At 46.5% G+C, this 15201-nt stretch overlaps 1 protein-coding gene and 1 non-coding gene across 3 annotated transcripts; both read left to right on the forward strand.

The window, feature by feature from the left end:
- Positions 1-4389: 4389 nt before the first annotated feature.
- Positions 4390-15029, forward strand: Dkc1 (dyskerin pseudouridine synthase 1). Of its 2 annotated transcripts, XM_004875191.4 has the most exons (15): positions 4390-4518; positions 5125-5192; positions 5666-5752; positions 7209-7300; positions 7499-7683; positions 8146-8210; positions 8539-8665; positions 8890-9020; positions 9396-9539; positions 11422-11542; positions 12205-12323; positions 12851-12954; positions 13229-13337; positions 13865-14011; positions 14234-15029. In XM_004875191.4, exons 1-15 carry the CDS (start codon positions 4503-4505, stop codon positions 14300-14302), a joined length of 1584 nt encoding a protein of 527 aa, XP_004875248.1. In that variant the 5' UTR covers positions 4390-4502; the 3' UTR covers positions 14303-15029. The 2 variants fall into 2 exon arrangements, with proteins under 2 accessions (XP_004875248.1, XP_087060267.1); XM_087204141.1 differs by lacking the exon at positions 13865-14011.
- Positions 9104-9228, forward strand: LOC147820524 (small nucleolar RNA SNORA36 family). The gene has a single exon (XR_015448435.1). It is a non-coding gene; the product is annotated as a small nucleolar RNA SNORA36 family (small nucleolar RNA).
- Positions 15030-15201: the final 172 nt, after the last annotated feature.

Raw genomic sequence — 15201 nt, forward strand, 5'->3', positions numbered from 1 at the left:
CCAGTCCTTCACTCAAGTCTTATAGAATATAACTTTATGTGCACCGTGCTATGGAAGGGAGATGAGATATAAGCAACTTGGAGGCCTGTCCTTTATGTTCGCTCGTGAGATGTACACGTTTATCCTCACTCACTCACACAGTGTGGGTCTAAATCTGTGTCAGTTGATATCTGCACAGTTATCCCTCCAGAACTGGAGAGGACCGGTTCCAGGACCTCCTTGGGTACTAGAATCTACGGATGTTCAAGTCCCTTATACAAAATGTATAGCATTTTCACATAAGCTGCACATATCCTCCAATATGCTCTACATGATCTCTAGATGATTTATAATGCCTAATACCATGTGAATGCCATGTAAATAGCTGTGATATAGTATTGCCTAAGGAATAATGACAAGAAGAAACATCTGTACATTTTCAGTAAAGACACATTTTTTAAAGACTTTTTTTTTGGTGTATGTGTGTGTGTGTGTGGTACTAGGATTGAAGCACCTTTGCACTGAGCTCTATCCTTAGCCCCTTTATGTTTTTATTTGAAGACAAGTTCTCAGTAAGTCACGAAGTTCCCCAGGCTGGGCTTGAACTTGGGGCTCTCCTGTCTCAGCCTCCCAGGATGAAAAGTATTTTTGATCCGTGTTTGATTGAATCCTCAGATTTGGGATCAACAGATAGGAAAAACCAACTGTATGTGTCAAATTCATTCTTTGAAGATGTTGCTGGGCTGGAATTTAGCTCAGTGGTTCTGGCGCCTGCCTCGAAAGCGCAAGGTCCTGAGTTTGATCCCTGGTACCAAAAAAAAAAAATGTTGTTTATTGACTTCTTGAGCCCATTCCACCTTTCCAATCCATTTCATTGTTGGTTAAGAGAGCAAGGGAAAGCTTCTTTACTTGGAAACAAAATACAGCCATGCACCACATAACACATATACAATGGTGGTCCCAAAAGATTACAATGCAGCTAAAAATTTCCTATTGCCTAGTGATGTTATAGAGCAACACATTACTCATGTGTCTGTGCTGGTGTTGGTGCAAATAAGCCCACTGTTTGTAGGGAACAGGGAAAGGGGACGTTACTAGAACCTCTGCAGTAAGTCTTAGTCTCCTGAGAGCCACGGCAGCACAAGGCAAACTTCAGGAAAGGTAGACAAATGAGACTTTGAGAAGAAGCTGAGCTTTGGGTCTGATCAGTGCTGCTCTGGGGAGCAAAGACGAAAGCCTCCAGCTTACCTCAGTACATCGGGAGAAACATGTAACAAATGACTTGCAGAGAGTTGAGTTCATCGTTGTAAACGAGAAGTAACAATCCAAGAACAATGAGGAATTGAGTAGATGAAGATTTTGTTCCTCCCAGTATGTCTTCAACTGGTGTAATCTGGTCCTGGAGCATTGTAGCATCACCGGATCATTGAGGTCTCAGTTGTGACCGGAGGTCAAAATGGAATTATGTCTTGGAATGCCATAGCTGGGCTGTAGACAGGAGAACTAGGCTAACCAAATGATTTTTCCCTAAAATTATGTGGCATTGCTCCCGACAACTGTTGTATAAAAAGTATAGCACAGAGAATTATGTATAGGATGTAATACTTAATAATGAATGACTATGTTATTCTTATCCTCTCCACTCCAGCGTCTATACTAATAATTCAGCCTGATTTAACAATGCCTTTTCAACCTCTTCTGTTCAAGAATCTTCAAAGTTTAATCATGCAAATACGTCCTGTTTACCCATATCTATTTGCAGACTCCTACTATTGTTTTCATATGAAAACTTTCTCCTGTTGCATTTGTCTTTGCAAATTGTTTTCTAGAGGCAGTGTAGAGGTTAACTCTAGTTAGAGGTCTGGAGACACTGGGGTGGGAGAATTGTACCTGAGGAAAATGAAAAGGGGTAGCATACAATCAGACAAAGAACAAGGCAGTGTCTTTTGTTTTTATTCAAACAATGGAGGCTCAATAGGAGTTGGGGATTCTGCTACGTCCCAGTCCTCCCAATTATCCTGTTTATTCCCATTTCAAATCTCAGTGTTCTGTGCTTTTCTGATCATTGCCCTAACTTTTACTCAGAGAGCTGGCAGGGCTGTGAATTTATGGAATTTTATAATTTGGAGTGGTAATAGATTAAAACACAAAAGCTTTTTTTTTTCTTGTGCTATAAGTGTTAAGTGATTTCTTGAGCAGTTATAGAAATTCTGTCCTCAGTCTAAGTCAAAAATTCAAGGAATTTGATTGTTTGCCATTTCAACTATCCAAAACAGTGATAAGTGGCCTTCTTCTACTATGATTCTTAAAATATTGTGCTACCATAAACACAATGTAGCAAATGTAACTTTAAGACATATTTTTCCTCACCTTAAAATCCTTGGTGTGGTGGTGCATCCCTGTAATCCCAGCACTCAGGAGACTGAGGCAGGAGGATTACCATGAGTTTGAGGTCAGCTTGGGCTACACAGTGAGTTCAAGGCCAGCCTGAACTACATAATGAGACCTTGTCTCAAAAGACAAAAACAAGGGCCGGGGATTTAGCTCAGTGGTTCCGCTGCCTGCCTCGCAAGCACAAGGACCTGAGTTTGATCCCCAGTACCAAAAAAACCCAAAAACCCAAAAAAACCGAAACAAATCCTAGGGAAGAATCCAGTTTGGTTCCAGCTTGTGTCCTCTAGGAGTTGCGTATATAGCAGTGAACAAAATAGACAAAACTATCCTGCCTTCATAATGCTAGCATTCTAGTGGAGACACAGACACTAAAGTGCATTCGAAGCTGAGGGACCCCGCCATGCAGAAGCCTGGAGATGGGCAAAGGCCCTGCGATGCTAAGGAACAGCTAAGGGACATCTTGGCAGGATGGTACGGTTAAGAGCATGAGTGAAGGCCGTGAACGCAGGAGAATCATTGTAAGAACTTAGGCATTTACTCTTACTGAGATGGTGCATTAGTTTCCTACGACTGTTAGAACAGATTATTCACAAATCAAGTGGTTTAAAACCCACAGAAATTAACTTTTTTTGCAGTTCTAGGAGCTAGAAATCTGAAAACATTCCACTGTCCACCCTCATCTTCACCTGGGTCTTTCTCTGTGTTTTCCCTTCTCTTGTAAGGACAGTTGTCATGGGGTCTGGGTCCTGCCTGGGTAATCCAGGATGAGCTCATCTCAAGATCCTTACCTTCATTACATTTTGCACAGACCTCTTTCAAAGAAAGTCACTTTCACAGTATCTGGAGGTCAGGTTGTGGACATAGCTTGGGGGCCCATCTTCCATTTCCTACCGATGGGAAGCCTAGAGGATTGTGAGCATGAAAGGGACATGGCCTGGTTTAGTTTTGTGGCCCTTTCAAGCTTCTGTGTTGAGAGGAAGTTGTAACTGGAAATAGGAAGTAGACCTAGAGGAGGCCACCGGAAAAATCTAGGAAAGTAAGGACCGTGACACCACTGAGAAGAGAGAAGGTTCACTCGTGTCTAGATTTCTTCTGCAAGCCGAGCTTACTGGTTTTGCTAACAGGTTTCAGGATAGGTGTGTGAGAAAGATGGAGCCTGTAGGAGAAACACAAATGGTTATCTCGAATTCACTCAGCCACATATGCACCACTAAAGTCTAGAACAATTGGGAAGTGGAAAAGTACCGATGGATTGGTTGATACTAGGGATTCTCATGAACATTATGTGATACTTTTCAGTTTTTGCCTTGCAACAAGTCCCTCACTGCAGCAGCCGCTATCGACCTTTAACCACTGAACCCTGGACATGGAGCCCAGCTACAGGGCTCAAATGGAGGCTAAGTGTAAAACACACACTGGAAAGACTTAGTGTGAAAAGAATGGTAAACTATAATGTTACGTATTGCTTACATGTTGAAATGCCATTATCTTGCATACATACGGGTAAATACCATTCATTTAAAAAATCAATTTCACCCTTTTCTTTTTACTGTTCTTTCTTGTGGCTCGCATTCTATTCCTATTGGCCAGCGCCGCCTGGAGCGGCGTCAAATTCCAACCAGAAAAGGACTTTCAACCCTCTGAGCTCAACGTCTTACTCCTTCAATCGAGACTGATCGGACCCCAGACTGACAGGATCTGCGTGTGAAAGCAATCAGCTGCTATTCGCAGAGCTCTAACCAGTGTCCAGCTACGAAGGCCAGAATTAAACTAGGAATCCGCCAGAGAGCTGCGACGAGGCCACGCCCACACGCTCCAGGCGGTGGGACCCGAGGCTCGCGCTTCCAGCCCGGACCGCCAGGGGCTGGACGAGTCTCGGGGCGCATGCGCAGGTGCGCCCCCCGCAGGGGCCGAGCTAGCCAATGGGAATTGAGCCTACGACCCGCGCGCGCACCTCAGGTTCCACCCCGAAATGGTCCCGCCTCTTCCCGCCCAACGGCGCGGCACGCAAGGGGCGGTGTGTGGGTGGGCGGGGCTTAGCGGCGCGGCCTGACGGGACGCCGGCGGCGGGAGTCTGCAGTCGCAACCTCGGCGGTGGCCCGGTGTGCAAGCGTGCGGTGCGGTGCAACATGGCGGACGCGGAAGGTAAGGGTGGATGCGCCCGCGCCGCGCGCGGCCCGGTGGCCGTGTGAGGTCTCGAGCCGGGGTCGGCGGCGTAGCCCCGGGGCCCAGGCTCGCCGCCCCTTCCCGCTGGTGTGGCGGCTGCTTCGCCGTCGGGCCGTAGGCCGCCCGCGTCTTGACCGGAGTGCACGGGCGAGTGCGCCAAGGGCTCGAGCCCTCGCGGTGAGCTGGCTTCAGCGGGTCCGGACCTTCCGGCGACGGGACTCCACGTGGGGCTCGGGTCGCCGTGTCGGCTGAGAGCGGAGCGCGGGTGCTGGGAACAGGTGCGGCAGGAGGGGTCGGGGGCCGGGTTGCAAGCAAGCCCTCGAGAGCCCGATCCTTCGCGACAGCAGCGCTGTGGCCGGCCGAGCTCGACCTTCGGGCGCGGGCGCAGGTGTGTGTGTGGGGGGCCGCGGCCACGTGGTGGAGCGGAAGGAAGCGACACGTGCGGGCCGGTGCGGCCACCCAGGGGCTGGCTTGGCAGGCTTACGTGTTCTCCTGCAGTGCTGAACTCAGGCGCTTTCTGCCTGCCTCGACTTCCATCTTCATTTTTAGCTTTGTTTTGTCCTATCTGCTGTTTGCTTCTTTTAGTAATTGTTTTGCCAAAGAAGCATAAGAAGAAAAAGGACCGGAAATCTTTACAAGAAGAAGATGTGGCCGTGAGTAGGATATGTTTTACTTTGCTTTTACTACAAAATGAAGTTTACTTAAATAACAGCTAAAGAAAATAAGTAGTTTGGATGTTCCAAGAAATGGGCTGTCTTGGGTGATCATCGTCTAGAACCAACGAATCACTGAAATAATAACCACCTCAGACAAGCGAAGCTGCCGGTTATGCCGGGTATAGTTTCCTAAATGGTGCTGGCCATACCAGGGGTTCTCCCAGAATTTCTCTTCTTTGTCGCGCCCACAGCCATACAATTACCCTTTTTTAAATATTTGGACCCATCTTAGAGGCATGTCACTTCCCCTATGACTCCTGATTGGTTTCTTGTCTTTCTTGGAGGCGCTAGTGAAGAGCCACAGAAAGCTTTATTTTCTGTTTGAAAGGCATGCACTTCTGTAGTAGTAATGAAATTGTTCAAAGTCAGGTGAGATGATCTAATAGGTTAATGTTTATGTTCTGTGGAAGGAAATACAACACGCTGAGGAATTTCTTATCAAGCCAGAATCCAAAGTGGCTCAGTTGGACACATCGCAGTGGCCTCTGTTGCTCAAGGTATGTGCCATGTGCATCTAGTGAGTGGCTTTTGCCTTGTTTATAAGTGCTAAACAGTTGGTTAAGAAAGCGTACTATTAACGTCTTTAATTTTAGTAACTAGCCAGATGATGCAGTCTAAAGCACCATTCTTCAAGGTACCTGAAATGAATGATCATGTTACTCAGTATTCCCAACACTTATAGGACACAATGTTAATGTCAGCACAGTAGTAAATTGCTGTCAAAATGTGTGAGCAGTTGAGTAGTACCCCTTCTGAAGATGAAGTACATCTTGTCAACTGTGCTAGTTTGGGCGCCACACTTGAAATAGGAATGCTATAGTGTTTAAGAGCTTTGAAGCCTGATCCATTTGGGTTGGACTGTATGTGACCTGGGGCCGTTCATTTACTTTTCTGTGATTGCTCAAATCTTGGAAAGATGTTCTGAGGGTTTCAGAACATGGTTAGCCACAGTTCCTAGCATGTAGTATGTCTTTAAACTATTGGCTTTTATTTGGGAGTTTAAATGAAGTAGTTGAGTAATGGGTTGAATTATACTATTTCTATAATTTTTACAATTAAAATGGATACCAGCAATGAGACTTGGAGAAAAAGTTAGTTGCCCCTTGATGGAGAGTTACTAAACCACTGCGTACGGTTTGGTGAAAGAATGGGGTTTGCTTATATCATTTTTTTTTTTTTTGGTACTGGGGATCGAACTCAGGACCTTACGCTTGCGAGGCAGGCGGCAGAGCCACTGAGCTAAATGCCCGGCCCATTTGCTTATATCATATAAAAAGAGTTTGTGTTTCTGCTTGGGTAGATATCACTGTTGTGTAGGCAGCACCTGCTTTTCTGTCATTGACCCTTGAAATGTGTTAGTAGACTGGGTAGGCAAGGTCTCTACTGTGAGGAAAAATAACGTTGAGGCATGGGAAGTGGACAGTAAAAACACTGCTATTTGTAATATGTAGCATAATGAAGCTAAACTGGTGAGAGTTCTTCCCAACTGGTGGGTGGCCAAGCCTCAAGAGAGGGGACTGAAAAGGAACAGCTGGATAAGGAGCAGAGGTAGAGGCATCTGGAGCAGAAACAAGCTGGCTATGTTGAGAAACATTGCCAGTCATTCTCAGTTTGGCTATCTTTTGTCCTTGAGAAAATCAGAGCTATTCCATATTTTAAAAATTCGTAATCCTGCATGGTGAAACCCAATCTGTTCTGAAGTAACCCAGCAAAACTCTTTCTAGAGCAATGAGTTAAAAAAATAAGTGAGCAAGTTTGTCTTGTTTTTACTAATATTTGGGATTTTCCCAGTATCTCCGGAGGTTTAGTTTCCTGTCACTGAAAATAATGGTAATCCAGGAGCAGAAATCCAGATTTGTGAAAGGTTACCATGTCAGGGTTGGTGGTGCTGTTGTTTTATGCATGTTTGTGCTATAGTATTCAGCTTAATTGTATTGCATTGTTGCTTTCTAGAACTTTGATAAGCTCAACGTAAGGACAACACATTACACACCTCTTCCTTGTGGTTCAAACCCTCTGAAGAGGGAGCTTGGGGACTATATCAGGTAAGTGTCGGGAGCAAGCACTGTTCACACTTAACATTCTTTTCAGTTGTTCATGGAGGTTGTGCCATCTTAGAATGGCTTTGCCCTGAACATATAATTGACATCTGTGGTGAACTTATCTTTAACCCTTTAAATTTATTTTCCTTTTGCTTTAGAGCACAAGAGCAGGTAGTACATGAATGTTTCTTTCCATTCTAGGACAGGCTTCATTAATCTTGATAAGCCCTCTAACCCCTCTTCTCATGAGGTGGTAGCCTGGATCCGACGCATACTCCGCGTAGAGAAGACAGGGCACAGTGGCACACTGGATCCCAAGGTGACTGGCTGTTTAATCGTGTGCATAGAACGGGCCACTCGCTTGGTGAAATCACAGCAGAGCGCAGGTATGTGGAAGAGGGGTGAAGGGCTGGCTGCTGGAGTTGGGAAGGCATTCTGCATTGGCCTTGCACCTCTGCTTTCTGAGTTGCAAATGCTAGGCATGTGCACGCTGAGCCCGCTACTCCATTCCTAGCACAGGGGCAGAATTCTGTCAGGTGCTGGGTGTGTTGCTCCCGGCTTTGCTCTTTGTGCTTTTGCCTAAAGTGGAAGGCATTTTCCAGTCTGGCTGTACACTGGGTACTCTCCCTGTCCCTGTCAGCACACCGACCCTTGAACTCCAGGTGAAAGAAAGTGTCTTCAACATTTTTCTTCCTCGTCAGCACTGGGAATCTGGCTTAATAAAAATGTTTACAGAAACATGCAGGTCAAGTTGCCTGCCTTCTCTGTTACGCAAAATGGCATGATTGATCATATAAAAAATAGAGAAAACTCAGTGGCCACACCTGACTACTCTTGTCATTTTTCAGGCAAAGAGTATGTGGGGATTGTCCGGCTGCACAATGCTATTGAAGGGGGGACCCAGCTTTCTAGGGTAAGTGTGTGAACGTCGTGAAGGCACTTTTGACCCCTGAACACCTGCAGATAGACCTGCTTTCCCGGCGAGCTTCTTGTGCTCCTTCAGTGGGCTTCTTGGCCAGCCTGGACACAGTTCGCAGGTGGCCAGGACACTCACTGTTCCACCAGGTCTCCTGAGGGGGAGGTTCTGGTCCGCACCAAGCCTGCCGAGTTGTGAAGAAGGAAGCAGACACCGAAGGGGCATTTTAGATCTTAAGTAACTGAGAGAAACTTGGGTTTCCTTTGTGTCCTTAAACGGAGCACACGTGATGTGAGTGTCTCGTTTGCTTTGTGCTTGTTCTTAGGCCCTAGAAACTCTGACGGGTGCCCTATTCCAGCGACCCCCGCTTATTGCTGCAGTGAAGAGGCAGCTCCGAGTGAGGACGATCTATGAGAGCAAAATGATTGAATACGACCCTGAAAAGAGATTAGGTGAGTCAGGAGGCCCGTTGAGGAGCTGGATGCCGCAGACCACAGTGGGGAGGGACGCACTCTTGAGGGTCTGTCCTGTTGTTAAAAATCGATGCCTTCAGCACACCATGGTTGTGGCCTTTGTCCATCATCTCAGCTTTGATGGCTCAGATGGTGAATGACGGTTCCCCAACCGGGATGTGTGTGGCCTGGAAACTAGGTGCTGCTAACTGTGTGTGTCCCAGGGGTCTTCTGGGTGAGTTGTGAGGCCGGCACCTACATCCGGACGCTGTGCGTGCATCTTGGGCTGTTGCTGGGAGTTGGCGGTCAGATGCAGGAGCTTCGGCGGGTCCGTTCTGGAGTAATGAGTGAAAAGGTATGCCATTGCGGGGCTAGAGGTCTTCGAATCTGCTAGCCCTTGGCGGGATTCTGCCCGCTTCACATCCTGAGACAGGCAATTTCCAGTGTTGAGTTCAGTTCAGGGCAGCTTCCCTGGTCTGTTAATTAAACTTTGGGACATTGAAATGGGCTATAGGTGATGACTGGGTAAAAAATATTCCAAGTTCATCTCTGAGCCCACAGAATTGCCTGATGAGGTCTAATGAAGCAACAATTAAAGATAACCAGAAGAGAGGCAGGGAAGAGAGACCGGAGACTCCTAAAGAGCTTGTCCTAGCAGGCAAGCTGCAGGTCTGGTGGGTATTTGAGCTTTGAAGACACTGAGTTCTTTTCATATGTGGCTGCTTTTCAGGACCACATGGTGACAATGCATGATGTGCTTGATGCTCAGTGGCTGTATGACAACCACAAGGATGAGAGTTACTTGCGGCGAGTTGTTTACCCTTTGGAAAAGCTGTTGACATCTCATAAGCGGCTGGTTATGAAAGACAGTGCAGTAAGTCTTCTAGATAAAGAGTTCCTCTTTAGATAGAATGCAACTCCAAAGATAAGGCATGGTCCTTGTTCTGAAAACTGAATTCCTCTTAAAAGAAATGAAACTTCGGCAGTGCAAACCTTTATTTATCATCTTCTTTGGGGGATATTTTATAAACATTTTTTCCTCCTAGTTGCATATGGTGAATGATGTCTCTTTGTTAATGGAAACATGACTAAAATTTCTTGACGTCAAAGCTAGATATATTGCACTAAAAACTCAATGCCAGCCCTACTTTCATTTCAGAATAAGGCAAATTAAATTCTGACTTTGGTTCTCCTTGAGTAACTTGGTTTGAGTAATAGACTCTTGGTGGTACATAAAATTTTCCCTCTTGTGAGAAGAGTTTCAGAGATACAACATTATTCTATAGGAATTTTGAAAAAGTTATGTTCAAGTAAATTGTAATTTGAGCCAATGAAATCTAAATTGAAAACTGAGCTTATCAAGCCCTTTTCTTAGCATATATACTACATAGCTTTATAATCAAGAACAGTCCTGTTGGGCCGGGGATTTAGCCCAGTGGTTTCGCTGCCTGCTGCTCAAGGCTCAAGCTCAGGGACCAAGTTTGATCCCTGGTGTGGTGCTGCATGCCTGTCATTCCAGCACTGGGAGGCTGAGACAGGAGGATCGCCTCAGGCCAGCTAGGCCAGCCTGGGCTGCATAGTATGTTCAAGACCAGCCTGAACTACATGTCTCAAAAAAAAAATAATAATGCAAGTAAATATGCAGTTATTTTAGTTTGAGTTTCTTTTGTAGTAATGGGATTTAAGGGTGAGTTTCTTACTCTAAATAGTCCAGAATTTTTAAAGTAGCCTTTTTATTCCTAATTGTGTTATCAAAGAATGAAGTCTTTTCTAAATTAAGGTTATCTTTGTGGCCCAGTGCATCATCGATTTTTAAGTACCATGTAGCCACAAAGTTTTTTTCTTAATTTGAGGTTGGGGACCGGGATGCAGCTTAGTAGTAGAGTGCTTGCCTAATGTGTGTGAGGCCTCAGATTCTGTCTGTCCCCAATACTGCAAATAGTAGTAATTTGAGGTTCATAATTCATATTCAGATATTAAATTATATAGAGGCATTTGGCGCATTTTACATGTTTAGTCCATAAATTGGAGAGGCATTCTACAACAGCACTTAAAAAATTTGGAAAAACGTAATCACATAAAGAGTAAACAGTATACCTGCGATGTGCCCTCTTTGTGCTAGGGTCAGACTGTTGGCTTTTTGATAAATTTGAGGAACACAGCTAAATACCTAGGGGAGTGTAGACAAGATGGCATGAGACACGTGATGTATTGGGTGTCATCAGACTCCCGGAGAGATGGTCTTAACTTGTACTGATTGGCCAGTGAATTCTGTGCTAAAACCCGTGTGGTTGAATAAGCCTGGTAATCTTGTTTGCAAATTATCTTGAGAGCAGAGCCTGTTATTGCCTGTGTATCTAGTAAATGTTTTGTACCCTGTAAAGATAAGAGAGGAACAGCTTGGGAAAGCTAAGATAATCCCTGTAAGGCCCCATGGGAAAAACAGAGCCTAAAAATCGGATTACGTAACTTAGTGAAGAAGGAGGACAGTGTTCTTTAGCAGCAAGAGTATCATGAAATATGAGAGGGAACTATTCAGCTGTCTTTGATGTTTTGAGTGCTGTATGTAGAATCCTTTGGGCTGTGGCTAGCACACACGGGGTGTTTGCTGCTGTCCTGTGCCCCGCTGGCTGTCGATGCCATCAGCCCCATCTCCCACTTGGGCCACCTCCTTGTCTTGTGCCCCTGCTGTGGTGTAGGGGTGTGACTGAGGGCAGCAGCTGGTGGCTTCGCTAATGATGCCCTCGAACATGCAGGTCAACGCCATCTGCTATGGGGCCAAGATCATGCTTCCAGGTGTTCTCCGCTACGAGGATGGCATTGAGGTCAACCAGGAGATCGTGGTCATCACCACCAAGGGGGAAGCGATCTGCATGGGTAAGGGGGATGTTTCCCTCATTTCGGGAGTCGGTTCCTTTGTGCCGTGCCCTGTCACAGTGAGGCTCCCTGAGAGCCATTTCCTTGAGTTGATCAGTTGTGGTGTCTTGTGTGTTGTGTCTGGTTGGTGAGAGGGAAGGGAGGCGAGCCGGCTTTGCCTTTATGTGCACATAGGCTCTTGAACCTTCTGGGAGAACACGAACTCACTGGCCAACAGCAGGCATGGGTGGTTGGCATGGTGATCAAAATGAGTAGCCGTTATGAAGTTCACTCCTTGTCTATCATGCAGCTTGTGATCAGTACTAGTTTTTATTTGGGTTTTTTGGTGAAAGTTTAGCCACTGTTGGATTGTCCCTTATAACTTTTTAATGCTCTATAGCCCTCACAATGAATAAATCAGAGCTACTCATTTAATAGTTTGGATTTGCAGCAGAAATAAAGCATGTTAGCAGGATCCATCATAAGCTTAGCATCATTTCAAAAAGCCACCTTCCCAAAACAGGATTTTCTCCATATGTCATCCTGAAGAAAGGAAGCTGCAATTACATTAGGAGAGCATAGAGCTTTAAATGGGTTTTTTAAAGGCATGAAATGGTAGAATTAGCATTCTCAGTTATCAAATGTTTTCCCTTCCCGTCATTTTTTCTTTCCAATGTCTGCAGCTATTGCATTAATGACCACAGCAGTGATCTCTACCTGCGACCATGGTATAGTGGCCAAGATCAAAAGAGTGATCATGGAGAGGGACACTTACCCTCGGAAGTGGGGCTTAGGGCCCAAGGTGAGTGGGAGCGGGCTGTGGGCTTTGCGAGGTTACTCTATTTTGCTGTGAACCCGCACCACGGCTCTGGGGGATCCCTGCCGCCGCGGGGGTCTGGATTGTTGGTTGCTGGTGAGCAGAGGAAAGCCCTGTCTTGGATCTTAGAGATTTTGTCTTAGTGGGGGGAACAGTTGGGCATTACTTAGATAGCCACACAGTGGGGCGGTGAGTTTGGGCCAGGATAGTGGCTCTGAGGAGCGCAGAGAGGCTCCTGGCATCTAGAGTCCACAGTGGGACTGTGACCTGCTCAGGACTATGGGCAGTCTTCTCTTAAGCCAGTGTGGAGGCCGGGTTAGGTGCTCATGAGGTAAAGAAAAGAGAAGAGTTCAAGGCATTCTGCAGAGGAGCTTGAGTACCTGCTGAGAATATGCAAGGGAGAAAAATTTGTGCTCTCTGTGTGCCGGCGTCTGTGTAAGTCACAGTGTGCAGTGAGTTTCCATCTCCTGAGTTCATGTCTTTCTGATGGCGAGGCCCTGATGTTCTGCTAGGCAAGTCAGAAGAAACTGATGATCAAGCAGGGCCTTCTGGACAAGCACGGCAAACCCACCGAAAGCACCCCTGCCACCTGGAAGCAGGAGTACGTCGACTACAGGTGAGGCTGCAGAGCCCAGGGAATGGGACGGGGCAGGGCTGACTGAGCAGATGTGTACTGCAGCGCCTTGCTTGCCCAGCCCAAGTCTCAGCTGTCTCTTTGTGGCCGGGCCTGTGAGCTCTGGAGGGAGTCAGTCTGGGCCCTTCTGTCTGGCGGTAGTGTTTCCATGGTGGCTTCAGACATGCTGAGTAGCACTGCATGACGGAGGATACAACAGAACCACCAGGTGAAGCTGCTCAGTGGATTTGACCCATTACTGCCTGTCCTTTCTTAGTGATTCCAGCAAGAAAGAAACAGTCGCTGACGCAGTAAAAACAGCACAGTTAGTTGCTGAAGTGGCAAAAGCCCCACAGGTAGTTGCCGAGACAGTGAAAGTCACAAAGGTGAGTGGCAATGATGTGACCCTTAGGAATGGGCATCAGCATCGGGCTTCCTTTGGTGCTGGCCGGTGCCGTGGCTTACTGGGTTGTGCTACTCTTGTGTTCACGTCATGTCTGCTAGGGCCAATGGCACGAGTTATTCTAGCCCCCACCTTGGCTCAGGTGGTACATGGGTCTGCACAGAACTCAGGGAGCAGAGGTGCTAGAGAGCAACATGCATTTCTAATCAGCACCAGTGCTTAAAGGGTCGAGGTGAAGGGTGTCATGGCAGCCTGGTTCCCTGGGCTTGGGGACCTTACTGGCTAACCTGAGCTGTGTTGGTAGAGCTTCTGGCTTGTCAGGTGTCAACTCCAGCTCTGCCTGCCTTGTGTGCGGACTTGGGGGAACATTCCTAGGTTCTGTAGTCCAGAAATAGCTTCTCAGGAAAACACAACATTGGGTCCAGTTGGGGTTTTGGATTTGCTGATTTCCTGCTGTTTGACTTTTCATGTCCATGATTGCCGAGAGTCTAACTGATCATGTGTTCTTAGCGGAAGCGAGAGAGTGAGAGTGAGAGTGGGAGTGAGGAGACCCCTCAAGCAGCAGCCCCCAAGCTGTCCAAGAAGGAAAAAAAGAAGAAGAACAAGGCCAAGAAGGCCAAAGCTGCTGCAGAGAGTGGGGGCGAGCCTGGAGTCGGGGTATGGATGAGTAGGGGTGGGCTTGGTTCCACGGGGCGCTGCCCTTGCCTCTCCACCAGCGCCTGCAGAAGGGTGGACAGACAGGGTACCTGGCATTTTAGAGGGGAGGCTTACTGTGGGGATTGCATTGGGGTAGGTGAATTGGTTGTGTACTGTGATCATCTGAACGTTTCTGCTTGTGCCAGTAGACCAGAAGGATGTCACTCTCACTTTTCTCTCTAGGACAGTGATACCACCAAAAAGAAGAAGAAGAAGAAGAAGGCAAAAGTGGTGGAAGTGGTGTCTGAGTAGCGAAGGCCACTTTGAGCTGAGCAATTGTGTCCAGGTGGCAGGAAGAATGGAAGGCTTACCGAGAAGACATGGTTCCTTTTGTTGAGGGAGTGGAACAAAGGTCCTGGACAGGGTGGAGAATCCTGGCACATTTAGCTGCTCCCTGAGTCCTCAGTGGCGTTACCTGGTATGCTCATCCCATCTTGTCCTGTTTTAAGGATATGGTTGATGAAAGAGGCGCATTTTATGTCACTGACCTGTCTGCCTGTGTGCATTTGAAGCTTCACCTTCAGACCCAGTACCGCCCAGTAACTGTGCAGCTGTTTACTAATGGTTGTTTTTAACAACATTGTAGTCCTCTCCTGGTGTGCTTTTTTCTTATCTCCTCTGTTTAAAAAGTTTGTAAAAATTATACAGTGGATTGGTGTACAACCATCACTAAGTGAAAGAATAGAGCTGACCCGTGTTGTTCACTGGGGTGGTCTTGTCTCTGATGTCCTTTGAGGACAGTGTCTTCTGGTGGCGGGGGTGGTGTCCCTTTATGTTTCTGGCCTAGCTGTCATTCCTGTGTGCATTTCTCCAAGCTAGTATGTACAGCAGCGTTCACCCAAATCCATCTGGCTACTCTGTTTGTGGTGGAAACCAAGCTGTTCTGTGTTTTAGCCCTCATTTACTTTTGAGGAATGAATTTGCTCGTTGCTAGAAGAATGTTGTGATTTTTACATATTAAAGTTGATTCGTGACGTTTTTTAAGTATTCCTGTTGGGTTTATAATTTTTAAGTGATCTCAAACTGGCAGAGCAAAATATATAATGTTTTGATTAAAAATCTGGGGACTTTTCTGTCCTATTTGAAATTTGGCTTTCCTTTGTTTGGCAGTTACATTTCTCTGATTCTGTCAACACTCACCTTGGGGCCTA

The sequence above is a fragment of the Heterocephalus glaber genome, unplaced genomic scaffold (genome assembly GCF_053883595.1).
Source record: "Heterocephalus glaber isolate CG9 unplaced genomic scaffold, H.glaber_assembly_v1.0 deba00001863, whole genome shotgun sequence".
Lineage (NCBI taxonomy): Eukaryota > Metazoa > Chordata > Mammalia > Rodentia > Bathyergidae > Heterocephalus > Heterocephalus glaber.

Bases quoted from the DNA above. Each gene is read 5' to 3' on its own strand.
- Dkc1 (XM_004875191.4), top strand. The intron at 12,324-12,850 runs GTGAGTGGGAGC...ATGTTCTGCTAG, and splicing joins AGTGGGGCTTAGGGCCCAAG to GCAAGTCAGAAGAAACTGAT. The intron at 12,955-13,228 runs GTGAGGCTGCAG...GTCCTTTCTTAG, and splicing joins CAGGAGTACGTCGACTACAG to TGATTCCAGCAAGAAAGAAA.